The sequence below is a fragment of the Canis lupus genome, chromosome 28 (assembly GCF_011100685.1).
Source record: "Canis lupus familiaris isolate Mischka breed German Shepherd chromosome 28, alternate assembly UU_Cfam_GSD_1.0, whole genome shotgun sequence".
In the NCBI taxonomy this organism is placed as follows: domain Eukaryota; kingdom Metazoa; phylum Chordata; class Mammalia; order Carnivora; family Canidae; genus Canis; species Canis lupus.
Window position 1 is genome coordinate 25829738 of NC_049249.1, and position 14236 is coordinate 25843973.

A 14236-nucleotide genomic window follows, 5' to 3' on the forward strand; every position below is an offset into this window, starting at 1 on the left:
CTTTTATGACTTTAAGGCTTTGTGTCCTGTATAAAAGGTCAGGAGCCTTCTAACATTCTCAGGTCATAAACTCACCTGTGTCTTCTTCCAAGGCCTTGATTGCTTCATTTATTTTATACTTATTTATTCAATACATTAGGAATTTTGTGTGTATATGGAATAAGAAAGGGGTCCAGACTGACTTTTGTAAGTTGTCCCCACATTACTTAGGGAATAATCTCTCTTCTCACACAGATACTTAAAATGTCACTTTACTATAACTAAATTCCATATATAGGTGTTCACTAATCTATTTCCACTACTCGAATTTTTCTCCAAACTAAATTGGTTTAATTACTGCAGTGTCATATCGTTTTAATATTCAGTTAGGCTAATCTCTCTTAATTACACTTCTGTTTCAGAATTTCATCTATTTCATTGTACAAAATGAAGAACAGTATCATTTCGCCATATCCCTTAAAAAAAAGTCTGCTGGCATTTTAATCGGGATTTCCCTTTTTTTTATAGAGAGACTTAGGGGAAATGAGGATTTTTACAATATGCTGTTTTGTTACTCAAGGGTACCGTAGCTCTCTCTAATGGTTTAAACATTTCATGTTCCCAAAGGTAATTTTTAAATTTTCCTCATAGCATTCCTATATGCTACACTTCACTTCATATGTCTTCTTAATGCTTACTATGCTTAATTAGCATTTTTAAAATTCTAATAACATGCTGTTTCCTGTTTTTGGAATACTTTCCTACCACTTCTTCATTTTGCAAATTCCACTCATTTTTCAAGGCCTTCCTCTAATATCACTTGCTTGTAAAGTTTTCCTCGGTTCAGTATACACCAGGATGGACCGCTCTCCTTCCTCTATGCTCCTTTGACAACTTATGTGTACCACCATCACACCACTGGCCCCTGGCAATTTCTGTACACAGGTCACTCATCTTCCCTAGACTGAGAGCTCTGTAAGTAGAGGAACTAGGACCTCCCTCTACTCCCAAGCATTCAAAGATTACATCAAGTGAATGAGTGGATCAATGTCATATGCTTCTTCATGTTTCAGTAGCATTTTTGCAGTGCTAACGACAGTACTCATAAATGGTAAAATTTCTAATAATGTGATAACAGGTTTTTTTCCCTTAAGCACAAGCTATGTTTAAAAATGCAGAAAATTATCTCATAATGAAAAATCATAATAATTAAGATTTTTTTATTTTTTATTAAATCAAAATAATTAAGAAATAAACACTAGATACATTATTTTCGTGGCATATATTTCAGCTTAATATAAAGAGGCAATATTATGGTGTGTACAGCATACTCTGGCATTAACAAGACCTGGATTTAAATCGAGATGGTCTCAGGCAAGTTACTTCTTCTCTGCCTCATTTCCTCCGTCTGTCAAAGGGGCACAATAAATACCTTCAGAATACAAAGTCTAAGAAATATCTCAAACTGAACTGCTTGATTCCCCACTCCCCAAACCTACTCCTTCTACACTCTTCCTCATCCCAGTTAATTACATGCTACCCTCCCAGGTGCTAAAAAATAAAAATAAAAAGAGAGAAAGAGAAGAGAAGAAAGGAACAGAAAAAAGGAGGCATCCTCAATTCTTTCCCTTTCACTCCATGCTTCCAACCCACCAGCAAGTCCTATAAGCACTTCCTTAGAAAAATAGTTCCAGAACTCAGTGACTTCTCACCAGCTGCTCTAAATCACTATCTTCTCTTGTTCTGGCCATTACAATAGCCTCCTTACTGGTCTTCCTGCTTACTACAGTCTATTCTCCACATGCATGACCAAGCAATCCTTTTAAACTCCATCAAATCAAGTCACAAGTCTGCTGAGAACTACCCAGGGCTCTCCCATCTCCATCATTCTCACTCAGAGGAAAACTCAAGATCTCAAAGTAACCTGCAAGGATGACAATCACATCCCCCAACTCTCCAACTTCTCCCTCCTTCTTGCCTGTCCTCTCTGCCCCAGCCACACTGGCCTCCCTGCTGGTCCTCAAGACAGACATCAAAGCCTTTGCATTGTTTGTCTCTGCCAGAATCTACATGACCCTCCTCACTTCCTTTGGGTCCCTGCCCAAATGTCACTTTATCAAAGAGGCCTCTCACCCTCATCCCATATAAAATGGCACCTTCCCTGGCCTCATTTCCCTAGCAGTCTCTCTTCTACTTGTTCTTCATTTTTCTTTATAGCTCTTTATCACCACCTGTCACATTATATATGTTCATGTGGTAAGTGGCTGTCTTACTCCAATGCCAAGAACAACCTGAGTACTTATCAGGTGTTCAACTAATACTTATTGAATGACTGGACACACGAACACAGAATTTGTAACTACAATTCTACAGTTTATATAAAGTCTAGCCACAGAATAGATTCTCCTAAAATAAACAGTAACTAAGGAGCTGGTAAAGAAACTAAAATCATCACTGGATGCTCAGGCTCATCATCACTTAACCCAATTGCTTAAATGAATCAAAATAAAGATTCTCTTGTTTTACACAGAACAACAACAACAAAAGTCTCCCTGGGATCCATTAGAGGTTGCCAACCTAAACCTCTTTTCTACATTTTATTTGTAAGGTTTAAAAATTATGGCTTTCCCCCCTTCCTCTCCTTCCCCCAGACTCTGGGGCTCCTCTCCTTCTGTTCATTCCTATTTGGAGCTGAAAAGCCAGAAATAGCTGTTTACTTCATTGTCCTCATTTCCCTGCATTGTTACCATTCAGTTCTCTGGTGGCTACCCTGTGGTGGACGTGTTTTGTACATGAATTCTCAATCAGTTGGAGAAGAGAAACTTGAGTAAAGACCTTGGACACAGTTTTAAGCAAAACATATTACAGGGTATTTTCCTCAGGAAAAACTATAAGTTGACCCTAATAGTTTCATTTATACCATCAAATATTGTTTTCATAGGTAATGATATTATAGAGCTGGGGAAAGAACACACTGTATAAAGGACTTTAATTTATTAAGATGTGGATAGCAATAATTTTATATGTAGAGTGCTTCCTCTTATAAGCTTGAGAAAAACAATCTAACAAAGGACCAGAGTCCTATGATCTCTAGTCAATCAGCAAGTAATTTCTGAGTGCTTGACCCATAATGCCTGCTTTCTTTGTTAGTCTAATGGAGGGCTCAGTAAGACAAAAGATTTTCTATGTACCTCTACTAAATAAGGACTTGCCCATTCAGTTATCATAAAACAAACTACGGATGAATTCCTTAGAGTGATAAATGCATATCACATAACTTTCCCAATAAAATAATGCAACGTACTAGGGAAATACATCTCCAATACATCAGAGAGAGTCATCAAGTAGGTAGTGAGTCCAAGAACAACCGCAGGTAAATCGAACACTTTAAAGCTGCTTCAAAACTGCATTAACTGCAAAAAAGAACCATTCATTTGGGATGCCTGAGTGGCTCAGTGGTTGAGCCTCTGCCTTCAGCTCAGGGTGTGATCCAGGGATCTGGTGATGGAGTCCAACATCAGGCTTCCCGTGGGGAGCCCGCTTCTACCTCTGCCCATGTCTCTGCCTCTCTTTCTGTGTGTCTCTCATGAATAATAAATAAATCTTGAAAGAAAAAAAAAGAACCGTTCATTTAAAATGATTGACCGGGGTAGGGGGTACCTGGCTCGATAGGTTAAATGTCTGACTCTTAATTTCAGGTCCAATCTCAGGGTTGTGAGATCAAGGCCTGTGGTGGGCTCCAAGATTCTCTCTCTCCCTCTGCCTTTCCACCCACCCCCTCAAAAATAAAAATAAATGAATAAAATGACCATAGAGGGACCCAAGATACTAAACATTTCCATTCCACAATAGCTCTGCACTAGATAATTTACCCCTATTGGAGGTAAATTCTATTATAGAACATGAATTACAGTCCCCCCACCAAAAAAACCCACAAATACTCCAAAATTTCATTTGGGTTTGACTTTGTACTAAATGTTATTGTCTACAGTAGTAATTACATCTGAACGTACCAAGTTCCCATGACAGGGAACAGCCAGAAAAAGTGCTGGATTGAAAGGGAGGAAACAGCCAGCCTACGATTTAATTTAAATTTTGATGCTGATAATGTACAATGTAGCTAATGCTACAAATAGATATTCAGAAATTGACCAAAATTCTATCTTTTGAGACAAAGGAATACAATTCTACCAAAGTATGTTCTGGCTAGAAACTATTAGGGAAGCCATGGTCCCAATTTGCCTGGCATAGCCCACTATCTAACTGTTGTCCAGTATCCCATCAGGTTTAGCATTTGTGCTAGACAGAAATATCACATTTAGATGATTACTTATATGGTACATACAAAATACATTATATATTCAAATGGAAGCAACAAATGTTGACTAACCCTTAATTGCCCCAGCCACATTTAATGACAAATCTTAACACCCTTTACTATTTTTCTAACCCAAAACCATGAGAATCCTCACCCTGGAGTGTTCATTAAATATTTGAGTGTTCATTAAATATTTGTTAAATTACTCCATTAATTAATATATGAGTACCATTAGTCCAGGAATGAATGAGAATTGGAATAAATCTGGCTACTTTAGGAGAAAGGTCCAATAATTATTATCTGATTGAGTATCAGTGAGAAAGGTCAAAAGATCAAAAAAGTTAACTACTGCCCATCACAGTCTTGCTTGCTATCAAAAAATTTACAGATAAATGGTTGACAATTCTATTCCTGGAGGAAGAGGAGAGGAGAAAGCATACATTTCCTTAACTGTGGAATCCCTTTTATAACTAACATAAATTGCAACTCCCCTGGCTTCTGTTCCCTTCTCAATAAAGAACAAATGTAATAACAATTTATCCTAGCAAATACTTTTTTTACTCAAATCCAATCTCTCTATTTTCAATGTTTAATAATCTTATTTTAGCTCTATCAATCCCTCTATTGCTCACATATATTCTCCCTCTCTCTTTTCCTCTCTCATTCTCTCTCTTTCTCTCTCTCTCTCCTCTCTCCTCTCTCTCTCTCTCTCTCTCTCTCTCTCTCTCTCTCTCTCTCCACCCTAAAACAGTTTCTGGTACCATTTGTACATGAGTTGGTTTTGGCCTGAGGCTGTTGTCTGTGACAGAATGATGATATTTGTGTTCTAGACCATAAGGTATTCACAAAAAAAGCAAAGAGCATACCCGAACCTGCATGGTAGAAAACAAGAGATAAAAAAGGTGCTTCAGGTGAGCCTGCAGGAAATGGAGGGCTGGCTCTTTCCATAGGCTAGAGTCATAGGCACCTGTGTAGCCTTGCCATGCTTTTTCTAAGATGGGTAGACAAGACAGGCTACAGGAGAAGACAACAAACTTCAAAATGTTTCTCACAAAGTCCTTTAAGAAAAATGAACAAAACTGGGTCTTTTGGCACAGCTGCTTTGCATTTACAAACTACACATTTTGAGAGAGAACAATGATACTATACCAGTATAGTGAAGGCAACATGTGCTGTCAATTCCTAGTGACATTATGAAATATAATGAGTACAGACAGACAGTTGGATTTTCATTGATGTGTGTTTGATTATGAACTCTAGGAAGGCTCAATAGATGTCTATGGGATGGAAGGATGGATGGATGGATGGATGGATGGACATACAGAAGGATGATATTCCTAGAGAATATCATCATCATTCCTGCTACTTTAACCAGGGTGAAATGCTAATAACCACTCACATTCTTTTTCCTTTCTTTATCGAAGTACATTGGAAACCAGGGATCAAGCAGATGAGGGCAACCACAAGTGAAGTACATTTGAGGTCTTACTAAGCAGCATCTTGTGAATGGAGCAACAAAATGTCAAACTGTAGCAAGTGATTAGTACTACTTATATCAACAAATACTGATATAGATTAAGTTAGAGAAGAACCTGAAACCATAGGCTCATGAAAAAGAAATATTTCTCCATAAAAGACGGTAAAGACTAATTTACCATCTCAAAGGAAATGTTCCATAAATTTTACAAAATTGCATCTTTCATTTTAATGGGCTCTATTAATTAGTGCTGTTTTGTTCCTTCCCTAGAACTGAGTGAATTAGTCAGGTGCACATAAAAATAGGATCAAGTTAAGAACACACACTTCTCCTGGGGGAATGGCCTCACTCCCTTCCCCTTGCTACAGTTGAACATGTTGTTTGGCCATTCTGTATTCGGTCTTCCTGTGTGCCAGCATTCTTAGCACTGGGATGTTCTGGTGTCCAGTACAAAGCTAAGGATAAGGCTCCGATAGCCTAGTCTGCCATCTGAAAGGAAACACAAGAGTGGGCTTTTGGCAAAATTTCTACCTCAATGAGAACTGCGGTCAGGATAAAATGTAACTCACTGCAACATTATTTGGCGATAAAATACCATCTTTAATATGCATTGTGGGCAGCTGCACAACCAGGGACAAGTTACTCTGAATGTTACCAAGAACAGACCTCTCACTTCCCTTCTCTGCATTTGGAGTTCTCTGTTTAGGAAAAGACTTTGATGTAAAGGCTTACCAGTTTCAGATGTCATCCCTCTGTCTTCCTGTTCTTTTCCTCTTCCCACCACAAATCTCCTGCCCCCAGATTTCCCAGACTTTTTCCTCCTCACGTACCCTCCGCTTTCACTCCTCCACGTTCCTACCTGTGCTGTTCCTTCTGAAAGGAAAGCACATCTTTAGTGATCTGCTGGCCAAATTCTACTCATCCTCCAAGATCCAACTCAGATTCCATCCCCTCTGTGAAGCAAAGTTGTTCTTGTTATCAGCTGCCACAATTAATTGACCCTCCCATACCTCGATGATAATCTTTATCACATCCTATTCTGGTCAGCTGTGTATATAACTTTACACACACACACACACACACACACACACACCCCTAACTCAGTTTACATTCCTCTGAGATGAGGACTAACCTTTTTAACTGGATTCTGTTAGTCCCTAACAGAATAAGGCATGGTATTATATTAAGTGATGTAAAACTTCCAAATAAGATCAGAAATATGTATATGTTCATAAAATGTTATTTTAGAACTTGACTAGCCCTCAAAAACACAGAATACACATGGAACATACATAAAATGACTTGATATTCATAGTTTTAAATATGAGCTGGTCTAAGAATTGGTTTTGCTACAAACTCATGAACATGCAAATCAAGTGTATTAGAATAGTTCCCTATGGGAGAAAAGGAATGGGTGAGGCACCTGGCTGGTCCAGTTAGAGGAGCATGCAACTCTTGCTCTCAGTGTGGTGAGTTTGAGCCCCACATTGGATTTAGAGATTACTGAAAAATGAATAAATAAATTTTGAAATAAATAAATAGATATCTAAGATAAGGGTCTGATGAACTGATGACAGTGAGCCATGACCTAAGAAAATATGATCAGCCCAAACTTTTTTACCTGAGGTCTCAAAATAAAAAAAAAAAAAAAAAAAGAGAGAGAGAGAAAAAGGTAATGCTGTTTACAGATCCAATGTGGGAACAATTTAACCTTCTGAAAATCTTTTCTGGAACATGATTCTCCCATTTGTGGGATACTGATGTCAAAAATTATTTCTCTTATGTAAAAAAAAATCCATTTATTGAATTACAACCCATTTATTTTAATACAGTTCTAGAAGTGTAATGTGTTGCTGTGATGATTTTTTTTCATATCAAAACTAATAATGGCTAAACTTGGCTTACAAATATATCTTATTTTCTTCAGCTTGATAAACTGCTTGAGGCTCCGTAACTCACAGAGAAGAAAAACTTAGCTAATACAGGCCAGAATAATGGCCCCCACATAACACCAAACAAAAATCCTCCATGCATTCATCTTTACAGCATCAACCTGGCAAACTGATAAAGGTGGAGTGATGCAACTGGTGGTTGTAACAGCCATCCATTTCCAGGAAGAAGTAACAGAGAAAGAAGAAACAGAATGGAAGTCCTCCCTTTATCAATGAACAGATAGAGTTTGTTGAGCCCCACGATAAGCCCCACCATAAGCATAGAAGTGGAAGAAGTCAGCAAAAAGGAGTGTAGCTCTGGGACACCCGAGTGGCTCAGTGGTTGAGCGTCTGCCTTTGGCTCAGGGCATGATCCTGGGGTCCCTAAATCGAGTCCCATATTGGGCTCCCTGCATGGAGCCTGCTTCTCCCTCTGCCTGTGTCTCTGCCTCTCTCTGTGTGTCTCTCATGAATAAATAAATAAATAAAATTAAAAAAAAAAAAAAAGGAGTGTAGCTCTGATTTTTATAGTCCCCCTGTACCCCAACACTGCGGAAGGAACCACTGTCCAGCAGAGGGCTTTACTGCTACTCTAGAAAGCTGATGGCAGCCCTCGCCCATCTCTCTGCCTGCAGTAGATACAGCCCAGGACTCAGCACGGTCTGCAAACGAAGCCCCTAATGCCAAAGCAAGGACAGTTGAGGCCAATCATGCCCAACTATCTCTCTCATTCCTGCAATCTGACTCATGGAAACGATGAGGAGCTCCCAATCCCTGTTCATTTCCTCTCCCTTCTTATCCCATTCTGCCTTGTGCTTCTTCCCTCTGCACATCTGCCACCACTGACAACCTTCCACTGTGCTGTCTGGAACCACAGCTCCTTGTAAACAAAGCTCCCTACATCCTTGGCCTTTCCCCAAAGTGCCCTCTGCATCTCCTGACTCAGCTGAGATTTGGCTCTCCTCTCCCTGGCAAGCATTAAATCCTGCACCAACTTGCTTTCCAGGTCAGCACACATTGTACTATTTCTTTTCTATGCCCCTCTCTCTAAAAAGCCTATCCCTCAATCCATTCTTTGTCATCTGGCTCATCTAAGAATCCAGATCATTCTCCAAGAACACAACTTTCTTTTCTTCAAGATCTCATGGTCCTTACCCCCATGGCTGTATTCAGGGTCACTCTTTTGTATCATCATAATTCTCTCTATATATATCCCATATTATCTTTCTCTTTCTCTCTGCACTCAGCATATCCTATTTTTATAAGCATTTATGTATTTGTCTCTTCCACAAAACTACGAGATCCTTGACGGTATACACTGGGTCCTGTTCACCATTTGCTGGCACATAACAGGTGTTCAATAAATGTTGAATGAATGAATAAAGACCTATGTCCCTGACTTGAGAAAATGAATGAATGGGGAAGAACTGATACATTTTTTTCTTTACTGGATTTTTCTCTCAGTCTTTTAAAGCTATGTCTACTTGCTAGCAAACAGAAAGATGTATTCAAGGAAAAGTCAGCTGTCTCCTCTCCCCACCCTTGCCTTTGAGGTAAGTAACCCTGGTGTGTACTGTTCTATGATACTCTCTGTGCCTACAGAGCACACACACATGCACATAGCTCACAAAACTGGGATTATATATTACATACACTTTATTCTAAAACTTGCGCTTGGGACCCCTGGGTGGCGCAGCGGTTTGGCGCCTGCCTTTGGCCCAGGGCGCGATCCTGGAGACCCGGGATCGAGTCCCACGTCAGGCTCCCGGTGCATGGAGCCTGCTTCTCCCTCTGCCTGTGTCTCTGCCTCTCTCTCTCTCTCTCTCTGTGTGTGTGACTATCATAAATAAATTAAAAAATAAAAAAATAATTAAAAAAATAAAAAAACAAATAAATAAAAATAAAACTTGCCCTTTTTCATTTAAGTGTATCATGACCATCCCTCCAGATCAAACACATTTTGGAGCTAAATCGTTCTTTCTAAAAGTTGTGTAATAGTCCATTGTATGGATACACCATAACCTAGTCACTCATTCCCCAATGGATGAACATTCAGATTTCTTCCAGTTTTTTTTTTTAAGATTTTATTTATTCATGAAAGACACAGAAAGAGGCAGAGACATAGACAGAGGCAGAAATAGGCTCCCCACAGGAGCTCAATGCAGGACTCAATCCCAGGACCCTGGATCATGCCCTGGACCAAAGGCAGACACTCAACCACTGAGCCACCCAGGCGTCCCTCTCTAAAATTCTTAATAAAATCATTTTTCTTATGAAATTCAGTAGTTTTCAACATTTAAAAGATATTTTTACCCCACCATAACCTACAAGCATAGATATTAGAAATAAGCAGAGATCATTTCTTAGATTAATGACATTTATCTTTCCAAAAGTCTAAAGACCTTCCCATTTATAAATTAGGTATTTAAATAGACACATTAACTTTCTGACCCTGAAGCCTTATCTATACTTTCAGGAGTAAGAGGTGAGAGCAGATCTGAATTAGAAAACCATAGCAGGGACTCCTGGGTGGTTCAGCGGTTGAGCATCTGCCTTGGCTCAGGTCATGATCCTGGAGTCCTGGAATCAAGTCCCGCATCAGGCTCCCTATAAGGAGCCTGCTTCTCCCTCTGCTTATCCCTCTGTAACTCTCATGAATAAATAAATAAATAAATAAAATCTTTAAAAAAAAAAAAAGCTCATAGTTTTGACATCTTTTGTAAATAAATAAATGGCAAACAGACATTTTTCCACACGAGCTCATTTCAGTAGCTATTCTACTAGGTAGTCTGCTAATCACTTGGAATTGTTGTTGTTGTTTACAAATTCATAAAAATAAAAGTGCTTCATAAAAACATTGGAAAAATCCTCAGTCATTTGTAAGATGTAAGAAGTTCTCGTCCTCAAAACAAGTAGGAGGAAACACAGTGGGAATAGCAAGTTAACAACAGTAGGGGTCAAGTAGCCTTGTTTCCTTCACTCTGCATTTACCAAATGACCCTGAAGGTATCAGGAATTCCAACCTACTTACAAAGACTCTTTCCTTTAAATCTCAAGGATAGGACATTTTTCTCTTTCTTTTTGGTAAATCAATGATTGAGATGTTTACTATAATATTCAAAGGACTAATAACGAAAGACCATAAAACCATGTGATGTGATCAGAGGTCAGACAGACCTGGATGGAAATCAGGATTTGCCACTTACCAACCATTTGAGCTCAGGCAAGTTACACAATCTTTCAATACCGCAGTTCCTTCATCTGTGAAATGGGGAGGTAATAACAGTATCTACTTGTTATTGTGAAAATTCAGTGATTTAATACATGTAAAGTACCTGACACACAAGAAGTCTGCAATAATGGATATTAATTATCATGGCATTTTGCCCCCGCAATGTTAGTCAGATTTTTAACTGTTAAATGCAAAATTATCAACGCAGAATTTGAAGAGAAAACAAGACAATTGAGTGACATGTCTATGTCTGACTCCAAATCATTCTTCTTGGAACCAGGTTCAAGAAGAATACGTGAGAAATATTGAGAAATATCTAAGGCCAACTTAAGGCTCTACTCCTCTGAATCCCTGGGGCCATCCTCATTCATATCCTCAGATAAGCCACAGAGACCCTATAATAAAAAGGACCACAGACAAGGAGAAACTTCTAGGTGTGTGTGTGGGGAGGGGGAGGGGGGTGTTTTTTAATGCACTTGATGCTTGGTTTCTTAATGAACTTGATGCTTCTTAGGACATACCAGGTTCCTAGTAGTTACATGGTTCCTACATTGCGCAAGGTACTGTACTAAGGGGTTTTGGTGATGTAAAACTGTATCAGAAGTGGATTCTGACCACAGAGACCTTTACAACCTACAAGAGATATTCTTCACATGTTCTTTGTTGTACTTAGGACAGAGATCAGAACCAAAAGCCTCGGTGTTAGAATACAGTTCAGAGATTGTACAGCTGGAATCATTTGGAAGATCCCATACACACACCCAGTCCCCTCCAGTCATTCTGTTCCATCCTCTTTTTTATTTTCTTTAATCACAAATCATTAAGCAATATTAGGCAGGTAGTATCTTGGGGCTTCGTGTCACTTCTATAGTCCAGAATCTACAAATATAAATTCTGTCTTCCACCTAGCCCTTACCACCTCATTTCCAGGTATGGAGCCAACTGACCATATTGCCAGATCAACAAAGACCTTAAAAAGTCCTTAAAAAGAAATTTAAATATTAGAAATTAGTCTATTCGTTACATGCCACCAGAGTGAACCCTGAAAAGCAGCACTAAATTATCCAACACGTTATTAAATTCCTTAACTGCCCCCCCTCCAAAAGCAGAGTTAACCCTTCAGAATCAAAAAAAAAAAAAAAGAAAAAGACACAAAAACAACTCTGCAACTCTTTCAAGTTTTACGGTATCAAAAAGGGTGGTACTTACTGCTTTGCAAATAAACTTTCTAAAGATCATCAATATTTTCCTTAAACGCTTATGGCAGAGCAACCAAGTCACTTCATTTTAATTGCTGGCAAACTGCACAATGACTTGATCTCTTTAATATTTCACTCATAGTAGCAGCCCCTGAGCTATGACTAACCCACTCTTCCCAGCATCACCCCTGGCTCCAGATGGCAAAAAATACATTCCCTTCACTCTTGCCTGAAAAGCAATTTGGATTTTTCCTTCTTTTTTTTTTTTTTTTTTTTTTTTAATTTTACTTTCACCCGGTTTTACCTGCAGTAATTGTTTCACTCCAGAAAGAAAACGGGTGGGGCGGGGTGGGGGTGGGGTGGGAGGAAGATTAATGCTAAAGAGGAGTACAGGTATAGGGAATTTACTTTTTTTTTTTTTTTTTTTTTTAAATGGGGGTATAAGCACTGCAGCTTTAAATCTTACTGCATCAAGCCCTGGATTCCTTCCATCCCCAAGCTGCAAAATGGTAACAAGAAAGGAGGAAAAAAATGCCTCTTCCTCTCTCCCGGACAGCCCCTGGGGCGGCTCCCCAGCAGGTCGGGCAGCGGGAAGCCCATCCCCCACGCCCTCCCAGCCCAGCCGCGGCGCGTCCAGGTGAGCCAGCGCCGACCTGGGCCCTCACGCTTCACCCACATCCGGGGATCAAGGTCAAGGGCGAGGGCTGCCTTCCACACCCCCGCCCCCGCCCCCGCCCCCGCCCCCCCCGCAGCCGCCCAGAGCCCAGGGATCCGCCGCCAAAGTTTCAGGCCGGGCCGGGGCCAGCGCGGCCCCCGCAGCCCCCCGCGCCGCGCACCTGCCGGGCCCGCCCAGGTGCCCCCCGCCCTGCCTGCCCCGCGGGCCTGGCGCGGGGGCGGCGGCCGGTCCCACCTGGGCCCCACTCACCCCTTGCCGCCATGGTTCAGGCGCGGGAGCCGAAGCGGGGAGGGAGAGGAGCAACCCGGCCGGGCGTGGGGAGGGAATTACCCCCGAAACGCACCGCAGCGCACAGGCGCCGGCCGCCCGCGTGGGGAGGCGCTGGCAGCGCGGGGACGCCGCCCGCAGGACACCTGGCCGCCCGCGGGCCGCTGCGAGGCCGGCAGGCGGGGCCGAGGCGACCGCGGGGACCGGCCGCGGGGCGCGGCAGCGCTGACAGCCCGCGGCCCGCGCTGGGCGGGGCCCGCCCTCGGCCTCCCCCGCCCTCGGCCTCCCCGCCCCCGCCTCCCCGCCCCCGCCCCCGGGCCTCCCCCGCCTCCCCCGCCCCGGCCCGGCCCGGCCCACCCTGTCCTGGGCTGCGGCGCCAGGCGGGGCTTTTGTCCCCAGCGAGGTGGGGCGTGCACTAGGGGTCTGCGTCTTCCCCTCCCACCCCCCCACCACCACCCCCGGCTGGGATTCTTGATTTAAAATAATTAATAATAATATTGTGGCTGCTGTTAGGGGCTTTGCAGCCTCCTGCTTTGGTCCCCGAGAAAGCAAGCAAGAAAGGGCCGTTCTGCTCCCTCCCCTAAGTGATGCCCCAGGGGGGCTTGGCCCTCAGTGGGTACAAGGCCTTGGGCAGCTCATGCTTGGGGGGTCAAAGCAGAATTAGTGACCCACGCACGAGCCCTTTCGAAGTCGTCTGGGTGGGATGGGCGGGACTCCTCTTCGGAGGCCTTGGAGGTAAGCCCTGCAGACAGAGCTTAGCTTAACGGAGACGCCCCAGGAATGTCTGTGGACACCTCTGAAGTGTCACAGCTCGGCTAGGTTGGAGACTAGGGTGCACGCTCCAAACAAATCCGCTTTTTCCATATGCCAGGGTAAAAAGAATATACAAAAACAGCCTTCTAGAGCCCAGAAGAGAGACCTTGATGGTGGAGCCTGATGGTAGTAAGCAACATAACAAAGCCACCAGATCCAGAAGTTATAAACTGTATAAACTGAAGACGTGGAATTCTAAGCTTTCCGAACAATCAACAGCACCTTATTTAACCCGTAAGACTGGTGGGAGAATTCCAAGTTTCAGGAATTCACACTCACTCCCTTCTCTGTCAGCTATTCCTCCGTGCACGCTCACAACACACATTCTAGTTATTTTCTACGTG

At 42.0% G+C, this 14236-nt stretch overlaps 1 protein-coding gene across 2 annotated transcripts in view; it reads right to left on the minus strand.

The window, feature by feature from the left end:
* Positions 1-13240, minus strand: part of ABLIM1 (actin binding LIM protein 1) — a 284701-nt gene extending 271461 nt beyond the window's left edge. The window contains exons 1-2 of one of the 2 annotated variants that reach the window (XM_038578864.1): positions 13062-13240; positions 10912-10966 (exon numbers count right to left, since the gene is read on the minus strand). In XM_038578864.1, coding sequence (XP_038434792.1) covers positions 10912-10918 — 7 coding nt within the window. In that variant the 5' untranslated portion in view covers positions 10919-10966; positions 13062-13240. The remainder of the gene's footprint in view (positions 1-10911; positions 10967-13061) is intronic. The other variant, XM_038578863.1, reaches the window with a different exon arrangement.
* Positions 13241-14236: the final 996 nt, after the last annotated feature.